Below are 17,885 nucleotides of genomic sequence, written 5' to 3' on the forward strand. Positions count from 1 at the left end.
ATAAGATGAAATGTGACTGTAGCACACAGATGTTTGAGCTATAGAGAACAGCTGATTTGTTAGTTTTGGTCTTCCTTTCTAACAGTTTCTGCTTTCCCCAAACCATTGACACAGGTATCCATATAAAAATGCATGTGCAGCGAATACAACCATGTATTCTTCTAATCCTGTCTTTTAGAAAAATAATCAATCATTGAACCATAAACTTGTGTCTAGCCGCAGTCTGATGTTGACAGTTACATTAAAATGTTGCCTTTGCTTTCTAAATAATTTGCCATGGTCTGCCTTAACCGTGCCAGAAAGTGACAAAGATGCATGTTTTTGCATTTGTATCAAGCAGTAGTTTGAAATGGGAAAATACATGGACTAAATGTAAAGTACCTTTAATTATGCAATGCGGAGGTATGTTTCCTTATAAACTATGGTGGGATGTGGCAGTCTGAGCATTTTATGGCAAACTACAAATAAAAACTCTGGTTGTGATCCTAGTTCACATGTCTACCTAACACATTTATATGTGAGCGTAGCTTACCAACTCTTTACATTTGTTTTATAGTAATTGAGAATGTAGCAAGAAGAGTAAGACTCCAAGTTCAGAAATAAAAATGTTAAAAAGAAAAAAAAAAAAAGAGAAGAAGAAGGAGGGGTGTCATTAACAGAGTTCCTCATAATGCAGGTGTACACCAAAGTCCTCAAGTGTAATATCACTTTCCTGTGCCTGGGGAGCTGGAGGTGGCGCGTCCAGCCTGCCATATAATGTACAAGCCTGTACCCGTGAACACTGAGGCTCCTGGGCATCAATGTTTACCAGCGCATGCTTATTTCCTGAATGTGAAAATAAATAGTGCAGCACCTCAAAATGCAAATATTAATATTCAATGCTCACATCAAGCTACTCATTTCTTTTTCCATTTAACGCTGACTTTTTTCTTTTTTGTATTTCCTGAATGTGTCAGCCTCCCATTTGAGTAAAACCACTGTACGCATATGCGTGAGTAAACGCTGATGCACAGGAGCATCAGTGTGTAAAAGAATGCAGGTGTGTACAGCCATTTACTTGTATGGTGGGCTGTACACGACACCTACAGAGCCACGGAGGACTTTGGAGCTAATAAACATCTGTGTGAAATGAGGCCTTAAACAAGGAGGTCTGTAGCTATAGTGATTGCATAGAAATTTGTCCTCAATGTCTGCAATAGGGGTACTCTTTCTATTACAACTGAATTTTGGAAGCTTGTCAGCCTTCTAATGTAAACTGGAGATGTTTCATATGTTAGAAAATGCACCTGATTTTAGAGTCTTTGTTGTGATCTTTGAGGATAAATCACTTCACAGTACAATCAACTAGAAAAGTCAGGGCTGAAAACGCTTTAACTGCTTGCTAAGAGTAAATAATTTAATGTCCATAGTCTAGACCAGTGTTTCTCAACTTTTTTTCAGTGAAGGTACCCTTTAAAATTATGGACAGTCCGAGGCACCCTTTAAAATTATGGACAGTCTTGAGGCACCCCATTCTAAAATGTGAAAAACTATTCTAATAGTTTTATATAATGCAGCAACATCCACACATGTAGGACACCCAACATTAGAGAGGATTTATTCTTCCAAAGCAAATACACTTCTGCACACTGGTACTGACAAGTATTCCAATGTTTCTCTTCTCCCTCAGTTTTTCTCCATTACTGAGCTAATGTGACCCCAGCACTGACGGAGAGGAGCAGGGGAGGGTCAAACTAGGATGCTGTGCAGGCAACTGACATCCTCCTTATCAAGTGATGTCATTGGTTGTCAGGACACTGGCGGCTAGAAGGTCTTAGTGGTGCAAAATGAAAACCTGTGGCTTTGTGTAAATAAAAGGCAGGCTTGTTCCACCCGCTGGCTTGTATATAAGTTTTGGGCAATTTTTAGACATTTTGCCAAGGCACCCCTGAAGAAACCTCAAGGCACCCTGGTTGAGAAAGGCTGGTCTAGGCACAGATACAAATGATATGATTGACTATTTAATATCTGGCATAACTAACATCCCTCCAATAAAATTATATATGATTGGTAAAAGTTGGCGGTACATAGGCTGATGTGCGTGTCATATTTACAGCTTAAAACTTTGCTTGTGACAACTAGACACATAGAAGATAAGTGAGTACTAGATAAACTAGAATTCCCAACAATGCTACATGGCTCTGTAAGCCATGCTAAAGATTTGTCACACTGTACCACTTAAAAGGATGATGGCAGATCCTTCAGCACCCACCATTCTTTGCCCTTCCACTGGTTAATGCATTGGATGTAAATGTCAGAAAACAGTACAGCATACAATAGTTTACTGCTTCCTGAGACTGTTATTACAGGATACATACCATTACAATGCATTCCATTTAATGCCACATGCCATTCAAAGGAATGTAAACTTTCAGGAGAGCACTCTGTACCCAAAGCCCCCACACACTAGCACTGCCCTGCATGTGAGGGGTTTGCATTGATAACAATCTCTCCCTGCCCTGACAAAGGGCACACCAAGCTTTAGTAATAGTTTTGGGAATCACGGAGCCCAGGCACCAGTTTATTGTATCTGCCTGCCACGTACCACTGTGTTTCCTGGCACCTGAGGACGTTTCCAGAACCACTGTATTTATTCCCTATTAGCATATATGGAATTTGGGTGGTAAATGGCATAACACACAACCATTCGCTAGTTATTTTCATCAGTCACAAAGGTCTTCTTGCTTGATGGAAAATTTTACATTCCATCATAAAGTCACTGTGACAAGCTGTGTTCAAAAAGCCACTCTGGGGAAAATGTCTCTAAGGATAAATCTTGGTGGGAGGGATTGCCCTAATATGTTACTCATGTCAGAGGAATGGGATGTGAAAAAAGTGCAAAAATAACAGATGAGTCCTGCTTCACACTTATGCGAATCTGATGCCTTCCAGAATGCATAGATTTGCATGTCAAGTGAAAAAACATTGCTTCCTATGAAAGCTGTTCACATACTGTAGATGTGAAGCGCTTCTGGTGAGGTTCAAAAACGGGTCCTGTGCTAGTTTAGTGCAGAGTGGTAAGATTTGAACCTTTTCATGCTGGCCGCATGCATATATGCAACCGCTCAGCAGGTGGGCCTTAGAACTCTTAAAGGGCCAAGAGATGGTCAGCTGGAAGGGGTTAATTTCTATAGCCCATGAAAATGGCATTTGAAAAGCACAAATTGCACCACAAAATCGCACTGAACTGCCACTCCAAATTACATGTAAAAATTGCACCACATTGCACCGCACCATTGTGAACCCAGCAGAACTCTTTCCACATCTCTCACTGACCAGAGAGATGTCAATAAAACAACGGAATGTCTTCTACAGTCAGAGGAACAAAGCCCTTAAGATGGCCATAGAGGGATGCTAGTTCAGCAAGAGTTGATCAAATTTTGATCTGAGTGTGGCCGTCCCTGTTCAGTAAAAGTAGACTGTTAGAGTGACTTCTGTTGAATGGACAGGCTGGAAAACTTTTGTTGATCAGTGGCTGAATCCACTAATTCGTGTATTCTGCAGCATGGTGAACCACTTGCCAAACACAATACCCTGGCAGGGGGACTCCTCCACACACCTTGTTTGCCTGGATGAAGGAATCCCTTCGTTTTTTGTCCATTCATCCCACTGACTGAACAAAAAAAACTACTCGTCTATAGCCAGCTTTATTCTGGACTGTCCTCATTTTACTGCTAATCGAAATTTTTTGTGCTCGACTCAGCTATAGACAACTTTACACTGGTCAAAAAAGGTGTAACCTCCATGGCACATTGACATGGCAGGGCAGAGGGTGAAAACTGAAACCATAATAAGCTGTTGAGGGGGAAGGAGCCTAGCAAAGACAGCAGGAGGGAAGGCCTAGCAGAAATTTGCAGCTACACATAGTGATGTGATTTATGAGCACAGAATGTGAAACAGCACGAAATGTGCTATACAGAGAAATGAAAGCGACACGCACGTGGAGAGGATTAGCAGAGAATTTGCCATTTCAAACATATATTAAAAGGCTTTCTGTAGCTGAAGAAGCTGGCACAGTTTGGCATCACAGCAAAGAAAGTAAGAGAGCAGAGGACATGGGGAATACATTTTTCTATTCAGCTCTAAGAAACACCAATACTGGTCATGTATATGGCCTACAAAAAAGCACTATGTTAAATAAAATGCTAAAAAGAACTGTGATTGTTGGTAAACAAGCTAAAAGCAAACCTGAACTCAAAAAGCAATAATTAACTATGTTATAGGTAACACCAAGAAATTTGAATTGTGCCTAAGCAATACTTTGAAAAATCTACTTTTTGTCTTGCATTCGTCCTGAAAAAATAGGAGTGCACTTCCTGGAATACGTATGTCTAGACTTCAATTATTCAGTCTCATAGCAATATACATGCTGTATGAAATCTAAAGCAATGCTGTCCATGACTGCCTGCTTTGGCTTCTTTCATTCTGTGAATCTCTGCTTTGTGAACCTTTGCAATTTTCAGATCACTTGGCATCAAGGAGCAGGGCAAAGACAAGGGGTGGGCGAGAGGGGCAGCTGCCCTGGGCACAATGGTTTACTGTAGGGATGAGGGCACCTTCCTTCTGTTACAAGGCTGACAGGAGTAGTGATAGCAGAACTGATTTTGACAAGTGAGTGACTGCGGAGTGTATTATCCCCCAAGCTTGCACATCACAAATGAGGGGGCACAGTTTGGGATATTTTCCCTGGGTGCTGGATGACCTTGTCCTGGCACTGTCAAGGGGCATCTCCGACATGAAGAGGCAAAGCCCTGTTCCTCTACCAAAATGTCCACTCTCACACAGAAACACAATGTGAAACAAGGCACAGCAATTCAGTAATAGAGAAAAATAAAAATCAGCAGCAGGGAGACGGCAGGTAACACTGATGACTAGTCCTTTGCCCTATGCCTACATTTTGTGGGCACAGCTTCCAGAGTTCAGACCTTCTTAAAAGTTAAATGCAATAGGACTGTAGGTGAAAGAATTGTAATAATAATGTGGCAATGCTAGAGCCACTGTTACAGGCTCACTTTTCCACTAATGATGATGAAAAACTTAAGAATTGCCTGTTCCTTAAACAGGCGCAGTGTTTGCCTTCTCTGTGCATCACGTTTTCTAACATACGTCCTTGTCAGCAAGCACTGGTTTATATACCAACAACGTGGGTAGAGGGTGGGCTTTACACCAACACTGTCACCTTGCCCTGAATGGGTATAGTAACACACAACATATAATTGTAATGGGTGTGGCTTGAAATGGCTCACTAGTATCACAAGCATATGAAAAACAGAAATACAGCAAGCTGTGGAGGTTGTACTCCCTGTATGCACCTAAGTGCTGCATTTTCAATTCTGATGGAGTGTTTACCTTTAAGCATTTTTAGGGAAACCGTTTCCAAATCTCACCCCTTCTCCTATATAGCATGGTCTTCCTGATAAAACGTGCAAATATTTTCTTCTGACCTGCTATGACTTATTGCACATGGCTGCACTTTAAACCAGACTAAAGAGATCTATTTAAGGGTCCAGTAGTCATTCACAATGTCTTGCATGTTGCACATTCTTCCCATTTTCCTTCAGGATGTTGCTCTCTCCGTAATAAATGTCTGTGGGATGGACTACTCCTGGCTGCTATACACAGAAGTGTTTCCATGAACCATATCCAACTCCTCTGGGGTTCTGCTTAACTAAGTTGCTGTATAAATAAAACACAAATCCTCAGTGGCATGCTCTTGTCTGCAATCTTGTGCTTGGTTTGAGATCAATTTATTGCATTGCCCTGTGTGAAATGATCTGTGCCCACAGAGCACATCTCTATTGGAAATTTCTCTTGTATGGCTGGACTTGTGTACATGCAACCAGCTTTAACAGGCAACATAGCTAGCCAAAGCATGATTACATTTTTATCACCCCAAAAATCTCCTATACAAATTAGTCAATACAATATGGCATCAACACACAGGCTGGCTGTATAGCATGGGCTGATCCCTTAGCAAAAGGAAGTCAATTAAACATCAACGGTTTTCTAGGGGCGACTATAATGATTTAGGTCAATTTTATCTGAAATGCTTGTTTAAGTTTCCAAGCTTATGGACTAGAGTTTTATATATTTTTTCATTACTGACTTTTTCTTTTACAAATTAACATTATATACTGTATCCATTACATTCTACTTGCAGAGCATGCTGGGTTTCCTGCACTGCCACTCCTCTTAGACATTTAGCTGTACAATTTAAAATTGTAGAAAAGCCTGTAGATTCAAAATCTATACATAACCAAAACTTTTTTTTTTTTTTCCATTTTGGAAGGCGCAGTAAAGAGATAAATACTTGTAAAGTTATTTTTTAGAACCTATGTTTAATTAACTTTCTGTTCTATAGAGACAACAGTATGACTCTGTTCACCTTAGTGAGATTTCAGATGTGACTTGATCAATTGCAAGACAATGGAAATCACATTGCTTCAATGGTGCCATTCACTCAATGCAACTCAGAATGGCGCAATTATGAAAAAGGTTCCTGTGCTACTTAGGTGCGATTTCAGCATGAGTTCGGCCCCAACGAATGTGCAAACCACTTCAAAGCAGCATCAAATAGTATGTAATTATAATAATAATTTGCATCCAAGTTGCACAACCTAATCACACTGAAAGCCAGATCACAATCAAATCGCAGCAGTGTGAACCTAGCCAAAGAAAGAAAAAAAATCTCTCTAAAGTGTGGGAAATGACCTCTTAGCCAGTTGTCACTGTAACAAGTACCTCTTAAAAATGTTTGATTTCCTTTTACTTTCAGCCCTGAGGACAATGTACACTAGGACAAATACTACGGCTGCTATTACCCTTCAATACTCTAGCTAGAACAACCAATATAAACCATATTACAAAGTGTATAGCTAGATTAAAACTGGTCATACAAGGAGCTAATCCTTCTGCTTGGCACAAGAACCATGATAATGTCCTATATCCGCATGGAGCTAAAAGCTTCCACAAACAACGAGCAATAGGGTTGATTTACTAAGACTGGAGAGAGTGCAATATCTGGTGCAGCTCTGCATAGAAACCAATCAGCTTCCAGTTTTCTTTTTTTGTCAAAGCTTAACCACTTGCCCTCCAGAGGATTTACCCCCCTTCCTGACCAGGCCATCTTTTGCGATACGGCGCTGCATTACTTTAACTGACAATTGCGCAGTCATGCAACACTGCACCCTAAGGAAATTTATGTTCTTCTTTTCCCACAAGTGGAGCTTTCTTTTGGTGGTATTTGATCGACTGTGTGTTTTTTATTTTTTGCTCTATAAACAAAAAAGACTGCCAATTTTGAAAAAAACAAAATAATATTTTTGACTTTTTGGTAAAAAACTACAAATGGCGGTACATATACTGGATTTTTAATTTTATACTAGTAATGGCGGCGATCAGCGACTTATAGCGGGACTGCGGAACTCTGACACTGGGAGGGAACTGTCACTGACATCCCCAGTGACAGTAATACAGTGATCAGTGCTAATAAAAAGCGCTGACATTGTACTAATGAAACTGGGCAGGAAGGGGTTAACATCTGGGGCAATCAAAGGGTTAACTGTGTGCTGTGTGTGTTTTACAGTGTGTTGTGCTTTATGGTGTAAGCACGCTGCTTTGTATTGATCTGCTATGCAGAGCAATACAAAGCAGTGTGCTGGATCTGACAGGGGAGAGATCTGTATTGTTTACATACAAACATCTCCCCCATCAATGACACTCGGCGAGCACCGGGTGCCAGCGGGGAATCACCGGCTGGGACCCGTTGATCAACAGCTGAAGCAGCAAATGGCGGCGCAGGTAGGGCGTGCGCACCCACTCACCCCCTACCCGGAGATACAAAATCACGTATATATACACAAGTGATTTTGCGCAGCCCTGTAGCAGTAGTTCTGCTATAGGCCAGTCGGGAGGCAGTTAATTTACCAAGCTGAAGTTAGAAGCTGATTGGCTACCATGCAATTTGTTACAGCACAACATATACAGTATGTTGCATTAACATAAGTCCTAAGGTGCCACCTCAAAAGTAATTTTTACCAGTATATATACTAAAATATTAAAATGACTGTCTGCAACCAATACAATTATCCCTGAACATATTGGCAACATTAAAATGGAACTTGACTCTCTTGATCAACATTGACTATTTTTAATCCTTATGCTGCTAGGATTAGTAAATAGACAGCAAAGTATATATTTACTTGTTTTGAAATGCTTCTATATCTCTTCAGTTACTTCCTGGTTTTCAGGCCTGGGCAACTTATGTCATACAGCCCAAGAGCTCTCAGAAGGGGAGGAGGGGTTTTCTCAGCCAAGCACACCCTCTTGCCTGCATGCTTGAGCTAAGGGCAGGTGGATTTCAGGCAGTTAATGTTACATGAATCACCTGCCCTTACTCAGGATGGTCATGGCCAGAAATGATAGGGGGTGTTTTTCAAGGTGATTTCTCTGCAAAATATGGCATGGAGACATGGATGGACGAGGGAGTTTGCTTTGAATATTTAAAATGAATTAAATAGCAGTTTTGGTTTGGGGTGCTCAGATGCACTGTAGTTCCACTTTAAAGAAGAAAATCACTTTTAGGCTAGGTTCATATCTGTGCAGGTGGTGCTGTGGGACCCGTACAAATACCAGCAGCCGCAACCACCCACACAGACAAAATGCGAGACCAGCGGACAAGTGCCATTAATCCTCATGAAATGCTACCCACACTGGAAATGGCACCCATAATGAGAACCTTGGTTCCTGTGCGGGCTGCAATTTCAAAAATAGTGCAAGGACTTCTTTTCTGCGTCTCGCTGGGCACAACAGCCCATTTCAAGGAATGGGCTCTCGTTCCCGCACAAGTCGCGGCCCGCACAGCTGTGAACCTAGCCTTAAGACATCTAACATCAAGCAAAAATTTGATTCACTATGGCTTCTAGAGTCACACTTTATGCTGCAATCCAAATGGTCTTTATGTTGCTGAAGAGAAACTTACCTCTAGAGGAGAATCGCAGAGAAACCTGGTGAACTGTAAGACCCAGCAAAGGACGATAATAAGCGAGGGAAACAAAAAGAAAAGAATGTTAGAAATTTCAGTTCAAAGTAATGTGTATAATAGTTATCAGTATGTAATAGTGCTTGTCTGACTTCACTGTACTGAAGTTCTGCATCTGACTGAAACTATGTTCTGCTCAGAAATGTACACTTTATGTATGTATTTATTTTATTTATTGATTGATTATTACCCTCAAGCCAGGGTACTAGGTGTCATTCTGGACTCCAATCTGTCCTTTCAGCCCCAGGTCCAATCGCTGACTAGACTTCACCTCCGCAACATCTCCAAGATACACCCGTTCCTAACCTCGGAAACCACTAAGCAACTCATTCACTCCCTTATTATATCACGCCTCGACTACTGTAACTCCCTCCTCATTGGCCTACCTCATCGCAGGCTATCTCCACTTCAGTCTATCATGAATGCTGCTGCCAGACTCATCCACCTTACTAACCGTTCTGTATGTGCCACCCCTCTCTGCCAATCCCTCCACTGGCTTCCAATTGCCCAACGGATAAAATTCAAAACACTAACACTGACGTATAAAGCCGTTCATAACACTGCCCCAAACTACATCTCCAAATATCACCCAAACCGTACTCTCCGCTCCTCACAAGACCTCCTACTCTCTAGCTCCCTGGTCTCCTCCTCCCATGCTCATCTCCAGGACTTCTCCAGGGCTTCCCCTATCCTCTGGAACTCCCTACCCCAATCTATCAGACTATCGCCTACTCTGCTCACTTTTAGGTGCACTCTGAAAACCTCTCTCTTCAGGGAAGCCTACCCCGCCTTCAGCTAACACTGGAATCTTCTACTCTTCCAACCACTCCATCCCCCACAGTTATTAACTTTTGTACCACTATCCCCTCAATCCTAGATTGTAAGCTCCAAGGAGCAGGGCCCTCGATTCCCTCTTGTATTGAATTGTATTGTTACTGTACTGTCTCTCACCATAATGTAAAGCGCTGAGCAAACTGTCGGCGCTATATAAATCCTGTATAATAATAATAATTATGTCTATGTATATTAAAATTTAACATGGAAGGGGAACATATACACTGGAGAGTTAGAATCCCTCAGTGCACAGTAGAACCGTGTTTGTTTAGGGAGCAACCAGCCAACCAACATAAATGTCATGGTCTAGGTCTATGATGTCTTTCAGCCCAACTATACTCCACAAAAAGAGACATAGAACTACCAGAGACAAAGTGTTATAACTTGTGAATGAAGCAACATCTACTTTTCAAATGTTCTGTGGTAGACAAATCAGGAATTGCCATACAACGCTCTTCCATTGTTCATCTTTCAGCATTTACGAGTTTAATCAGGCAACATACAATATTCTTCTGTTCTTTTTCCCTTTAAAAACCACCAAATGGCCCCGTCTGTCTGTGGTTTATCTAATTAGCAATTAATGCTATAAGCTTTTCTCGCTCACTTGAGAATGACCTAGGTGGCTGATTATGTGCAGGAATCTAGTGCAAAGTTTCAAGAACTCCAGTAAGAAAAAGATTAGTCATGTTCTGATACAGAGTGTTCACACTCACAGACTATATATGGTAAGTGTATGGTTTATCCCAAGTGTCACAATCCGCTTCTGTTTTGTGTCCGTGTATGTTTATTTCCAGACAGCTCAGATGTAAATTTATCCACTATGGGAGCTGAATGTGTATCTTCTACACTATAAAATATCAGACTTTGGAAATGTGATTAAAGTATGATAAAGACAGGGGCTAGGTTCAAATGGAACAAGCAGTTTGTATAGGAAAATCCTCAAGACTTTTCCCTGACCAATCACCATCACATAAAGAACAATTGAATCTGAAAGACTAACGTACTTGCCTTTTACCATTTATCTTTATAATAATTTGTGGCAATTACCACAGATATTTGTCAGGTAAGAGAAAGTGATCAAAACTAATGTTTTCCACCAAATATTACTCAACAGTTCTACAGCATATAATCATTTTTGAGCACTGTCACAGGCAATCCCATATTTTTACCTACTATATTACACATATAGCCGGAGTCATGACCCATTATTAGGATGTGTAAAATGTGTGTGCCATTCATCCACACTGCACAAATATTAGCCGTAATTTCTGTAATAGACTAACTCCGATGATTGTGCTGGCTCTAAAATGTGGTGTGTTCAAAAAAAATGTGGGATTTCCAAAAACTACACCATATTTTGGCCACTAGATGGAGCTAACAACCATAGAAATGATTCTATTACAGAAATTATGGTCAAAATTCGAGCAGCCTCCATGAAAGTGTATCACATTCGTCCAACAAATGTTTTATAAATAGATCTCCAAGAGGGTTATTCTATAAATGTGAATGAAAGAAGTGGAGGTATTTGTAGCAAACACATCTTCAAAATGATATGATTGGCTGCAACAAACAACACCTCCATTCCATCAATGAGCTATTTACGTATCCAAAGTTCTCAGCTTGGTAGCTCTGTGAAAATTGCAGCCTTTTTTTCTTAGCACAGTTCAGAGTGTTACTGTGTTACATTCCATTGTGTACCAGCAAGATAATTAACTCCATGTGTCTCCCCATCACTTTCATCACATCTGATCAACGACCTTTTGATTAGTTCAAAAGATCACTTGAATGGTTTTTGATTTATACAGCACCAGCCATAAATTCTCGAATACACAAGACCTTTATTTGAAGCACATTGGTTTTTTTCACGCATTTAAAACACATATTTAATAGGAGGCTAATTTATAAATGTCAGATAATGAAAGTAAAATCAGTATTTTAGATTGCCAAAATCTAACCAACATCTTACAATACAATGCAGTTATATCAACCAATTTAACCAACAATTGCTAGCAGTAGAAAAATCTCTTGATAGTGCCTTAACCTGGACATTTGCCAACAGTAAGTTAGGAAGTGGTGTTGTATAACCGTTACCTACGAAAATGGGATCTGATTGGGGTTTGAACACCACAACTGCTTTTCTTGGGGTGGAGGAGGGGTGGTTTTTGGATGGTTTGTTTTATTGGTATTGATATAGAACTAGTGTACAGTGGGGGAAATTATTTGATCCCCTGCAGATTTTGCAACATTTGCCCACTTACAAAGAAATGAAGGGTCTATAATTCTTATCATAGGTGTATTTTAAATGATAAAAACAGAATATCAACCAAAAATCCAGAAAAAACACATGATACAAATGTTATAAACGGAGTTACAGTTCAGTAAGTAAAATAAGTATTTGATCTCTAACCAGCCAACAATAATTCTGGCTCTCACAGACTTCCTAGGTGTTCTTATGTGGTACCCAGATTAGTCATGTCAATTTAAGAAGATGCTCCTAATGACAACTCATTATGTGTATAAAAGATACCTATCCACAGAATCTCTTTCTTCCATTCACACCTCACCACTATGGGCACGACCAAAGAGCTGTCAAAGGACATCAGGGACAAGATTGTGGGCCTGAACAAGGCTAGAATGGGCTACAAGACCAAGAAGCTTGGTGAGAAGGAGACAAGTGTTGGAGCAATTAATCTCTAATGGAAGAAATACAAAATAACCATCAATCGCCCTTGGTCTGGAGCTCCATGCAACGTTTTGCCTCAAGGGGTAAGGATGATCATAAGAAAAGTGAGGAATCAGCCCAGAAATACACGGGAGGAGCTTGTGAATGATCTCAAGACAGTTGGGACCACAGTCACCAAACAAACCATTGGTAACACAACACGCCACCATGGATTGAAATCCTGCAGCGCCCACAAGGTCTCCCTCCCCACGAAGGCACATGTACAGGACCATTTGCCAATGAACATTTAAATGATTCATTAAAGAATTGTTAGAAAGTGCTGTAGTCAGATGAGACCAAAATTAAGCTTTTGGCATTAACTCGACTTGCCGTGTTTGGAAGAAGAAAAATGCTATGACCCTAAGAACACCATCCCTTGAGTCAAGCAAGGAGGTGGACACATTATGCTTTGGGGCTATTTCTCTGCTAAAGGTACAGACCGACTTTGCTGCACTGGGGGCCAATGGACAGGGCCAAGTGTTGTAAAAGCTTGGATGAAAACCTTCTTCCCTCAGCCAGAAGACGGGTCTTCCAGCATGACAATGACTCAAAACATACCACAAAGGAAACAAAGGAGTGGCTCAAGAAGAAGCACATTAAGGTCATGGAGTGGCCCAGCCAGTCTCCAGCCCTTAATCCTACAGAACATTTATGGAGGGAGCTGAAACTTCGAGTTGCCAAGTGACAGCCAAAAAACCTCAAGGATTTAGAGAAGATCTGTAAAGAAGAGTGGACCAAAATCATTCCTGAGATGTGTGCACACCTGGTAACCAACTACAAGAAACGTCTTACCTCTGTGCTCTTCCAACAAGGGTTTTCTCCACCAAGTACCAAGTCATGTTTTGCTTGGGGATCAAATACTTATTTTACTCACTTAACTGCAACTCAATTTATAACATTTGAATCAGGTGTTTTTCCTGTATTTTTAGTTGATATTCTGTCTCCATCATTTAAAATACACCTATGATAAAAACTATAGACCCTTCATTTCTTTGTAAGTGGGTAAATCTGCAGGGCATCAAATAATTAATTTTCCTTACTATATCATATACGGTGCTTTAGAGATTTCATGTGCCAATATGGAGCTTGGGAAAACTCAAAGTGGTTCTAAAGGTTTTGTTTTTTTTTAACCTTAAAGAACACGTAAACCCCACATTTCATATTCCCGAATGTGTCTATTGTACCATGTACTTGTATGAAAAAGCATTCTGTTCTCTTTGTATTGCTTCCTTTTTGTGAAGTCTCTGTTGTTCCTGCCAGTCCCTCTGCTTTCTTATTAAAAACTGACCACAGTAGGCACACAAGCACAGCGTGGTCAGTTCTCTAGATAGGCTGGGAACTCAGTGTGCTCTCCTCCAATGATCAGACTTAACCTGACATGTTACTCCCCCCTTCCTGCACAACCTTTCACTGGGAAGTCCAGTTTACTGCGGTTTCTCCTCCCCCAGCTCTTATGCAGCAGAGAGCACTCCTACAAAAAAGGGGGAAAAGTGTTTAAAAATTTTTTTATACTTATACACAAATCTTTTGCTTTTTATTTCTATTGCAAACTGAATGGGTTGCTTAATGCATTCTCAGTGGAGCCATAGGGCCCTGTTGCTGTCAGTCAATCTCCCGTGAAGAGGGAGCGTGGGGGGGGGCATGTCTTACCAACGGGAGAATGTAGTCTAGGGACACACACAGCCCAGCTCAGGAGCACACACACACACTCCTCCTTAACATCCGGCTTGCAAAGAAGGCACCTGGAGTAGGGAGAAGCTAAAAGTGCCATCGGAGAACTGTCAGAAGAGGAGGTAAGGAACCTATTTGTGCACTATTGTTGCGCAGCGCAGGTATTAAAACCAAAAAAATAAAAAAAAGTATAATATATATATATATATATATATATATATATATATATATATATATATATATATATATATATATATATATACTTACATACATACATACTGTGGCAGTGCGGTGTCCTGCCACGGTCAAACTCAAGTTGAAAACCCTGGATTCTCAACCAGGCAGGTTGAGGGGCTCCAGAGAGTTGATGTATTGTAGAGGAAACTGGCTTTTCAGTTTCCTCATATATTTATTAAGTTTGTTTTGGGATCTGGAGCCTGGAGATTTCAAAGAGATCTGGGAGGGATGAAATCTCCAATCCGGGGTCCGGGTTTTGAGAACCCTCAGCACAGTGATTGCACAGGTGTGTGCAGGCCTTTAGAGAGAGTCAGGACCAGGGTTCTGGGCTCCACCCCGGCAGCTAGGAGTCAGCAGGGCTCCACCCCAGCAGTTAGGAGTCAGGCGGACTCCACCCCGGCAGACAGGAAGTCTCTGCCGTGGAGTCAGGTGGGCTACACCTAGGAGAGGTGGCAGCCAAAAGCAGCAAGGGGCTGCTACAGAATAGCTGTGTGCTAAAGGTTCGCTGGGTGCCAAAAAAACCTTTTGGGAAGAGTCTGCAGGAGGCAGACTTAAAACTGCTTGCAAGCCAGGAGGCTGAATATTGTTTTGCTTGATGATGGATACCCCTGCGTGGGAAGAATTCTTGTTTATTTGAACTTTCTTGTAAATAAAATTGGCCAAAAAGGGCCTTTAACAGAAGCGAGTTGCTGTGTGCTTTGAAGAAGCTCTACCACGTTGAAGCGAGTTCCCACAATACATACACACACAGTATATATATCTTTTAGTATTACTTTAAAACTTATCTGCATGTTTCTTGGATCCTTAAAAATAAGCATAAAGTGAATAGAATGTACATCAGATAAAGAGGGGCCTCCTAGAATTTGGTGTGATCCAAATTAAGTACCTCAATGGCATAAAGCAACATACAGACTCCTGTGCCAATGAGTTATTCATATATCAAAGCAGAGCTTTGTAAACATCTGAACATTTTTTTTTTTCGGCCAGAGAAATTATGATAAAATCTAGTTAATATTTTCCAAAAAAGAAGCTGTGCCTATGGAAAAAATAATGCTCGAGTCCAACATACATTAAGAGTAACATAAATCACCTGCCCTATAGGTGAACTTTCACAGGAATCATGGAAAAACACATACTGCTGGACGTTTGCCATTCACTCGCAGAAAACCGTCTCCTGACTAAACAGTCACACAGACAGTTTTGTGACAAGTGTACGGGCTCTTCCAAGCCTGGCACTTTGTGCTCTTCCAATCCTGGCACTGTACAGATACAGTTTGCTCCTTTACAGTTCCAAGAAAGACATCTTTAAATCTGCAGCTGCATGAGCAGCCCCCAAAGCAGGAGGGATGGACCTGCCTAAGTCAAGCATATCCTGCTGCCCTACATTTTCCAGGTCTGCCGAAAAAGCAAAGGGCACAGCCTGTTTCACACCAGTGCAGAGAAGAATGGACTTTGATGTCTGTAAACCTTTCAGCACAGGGCAAACTGTTCATAGCAATGCATCCCCAAGAGGTCTGGATAACCTTACCACTACCCGCAGAATACAAACATCTTACTATGATCATTACCAAATGTACAACTGAACAAAGAAACATGTTCTGTTTGGAATAAAACAGTGCTATTTAGTATAAGGAGGAGTGCCCAATCCACAAACTTAGACCAAACGCTTGTATTGTATTTACTCAAATGGAGAACTACACTGCTGTTCATTGCAACCCTTGATTATGTATTCCTATACAGAGAAAAACAGCTTCAGCAAACAATCTAACAGGACAGAAGATGCTGCAGTAGACTGCCACAGAGAGAGCCCAATACAGATTTGAAATAAATATTAAGGCAGGAGAAGCAGCACAGTGGTTACAATGCTATCTTACAGAACCTCTGGATTTAAAGTTTGACCCACACTTGCCTTGAAAACATTCCCCTCTAGAGCACATCCAAGCATTTTTGTTTCTTTTACCTTGTTCTTCCCTGTGACATCACAAGACATATAAAACTCTTGCAGGAATAGCTTTTAAGTGGTGAGTTCCTATTGACCTTAGGCACATCCTTTCCCCAGAACTTCTCCAAAGAGCCCTTTTTCCATGCATAGTGTGTGGGCAGGCTATTAGGAGTCAAGGCAGCAGTATCATTTTAATCAGAAAAGTCAATAAACAACATGGTTTGACAGGTTTGCTTTGAATCTAGGAGCCAGCTAAAAAAGTTAGGAGCCAGGTTTTTTTTTTTTTTTTTAGCATAACATGGGTTGTCAGCGCCAGGACTTAACACGATTTGATTTGCCACATGACAATTACGGCAAAACCGCACCACCTTTCAGGCGCCATTGCAAAATAAGAGCACTCGAACCTGCGTTTTGTGAGCAGAGTGATTCTACTGCAATCCAAAAACACTGAGGTGTGAATTGAGCCGCCCTGGTTCACACATGCGATTCTGGATTTGTTTTGAAACTCACAGATTCGCATGACAGGCAAGATATTTTGAGTGCCATTATGAAAAGGGTCCTGTGAGAGTTTGTAACCCTGTGTTCCAGACTCGCAAGTGACAGAATGGCATGCAGAGATAAGTGTACACTTAGAATTGCTAATGACGTGTTTTCCCATTGAAGTCTATGGGAGGCGTGATCCCATTGAAGTCTATGGGAGGCAACTTCCCATTGAAGTCTATGGGAGGCAACTTCCCATTGAAGTCCATGGGGCGCGACTTCCCATTAAATTCTTTGGGAGGCATTGTGTGAACCCAAGCGCAATTTTTAGTCAGCATGGCGACCTGGTGCCTGGAATTTGTCGACCCCTGATGTACAACCCCAATTCCCCGATACCCCGATGCTGTGTAAAAGCTGCATATAAACAGAATGCAATAATTTGCAAATCTCATAAACCCATATTTTATTCATTACAGAAAATAGAAAACATATCAAATGTCTGTTCATTTTGAAATTGATGGCAGCAACATGTCTCAAAAATGTTGGCACAGGGTAACAAAAAGTTGGCAAACTAATTGGTACTAACAAGGAAGAGCTTGAAGAACATTTTGCAACTGACTAGGTTAATTGGCAACAGGTCAATAACATTATTGCGTATAAAAAGAGCATCTTACGGAGTCAGTGACCCAGAAGTAAAGATGGGCAGAGGCTCACCAATCTGTGAAAAGCTGCATCTCAAAATTTCAATTTCAGAATAATATTCCTCAATGTAAAATGATAAAGACTTTAAAGTGATATTAAAGCTTTGTTTTTTTCTTAAAATAACAAACATGTCTATACTTACATGCTCTGTGCAGTGGTTTTGCAGAGCAGCCCCGATCTTCTTCTTTTGAGTCCTCGGCGGTGCTCCTGGCTCCTCC

General features: G+C 41.0%; 1 protein-coding gene across 8 annotated transcripts in view; it reads right to left on the reverse strand.

The window, feature by feature from the left end:
• The window catches only part of ATE1 (arginyltransferase 1), a 136,789-nt gene that overhangs the window by 29,749 nt on the left and 89,155 nt on the right, over window positions 1-17,885 (reverse strand). For all 8 annotated transcript variants that reach the window (XM_089683236.1, XM_089683239.1, XM_089683241.1 and 5 more), the window contains one exon: window positions 9,020-9,052. In XM_089683236.1, the coding sequence (XP_089539362.1) occupies window positions 9,020-9,052 (33 nt within the window). The remainder of the gene's footprint in view (window positions 1-9,019; window positions 9,053-17,885) is intronic.

Source organism: Staurois parvus, unplaced genomic scaffold (genome assembly GCF_062004578.1).
Source record: "Staurois parvus isolate SC_StPar_1 unplaced genomic scaffold, SC_StPar_1.0 ptg000303l, whole genome shotgun sequence".
Classification (NCBI taxonomy): Eukaryota; Metazoa; Chordata; class Amphibia; order Anura; family Ranidae; genus Staurois; species Staurois parvus.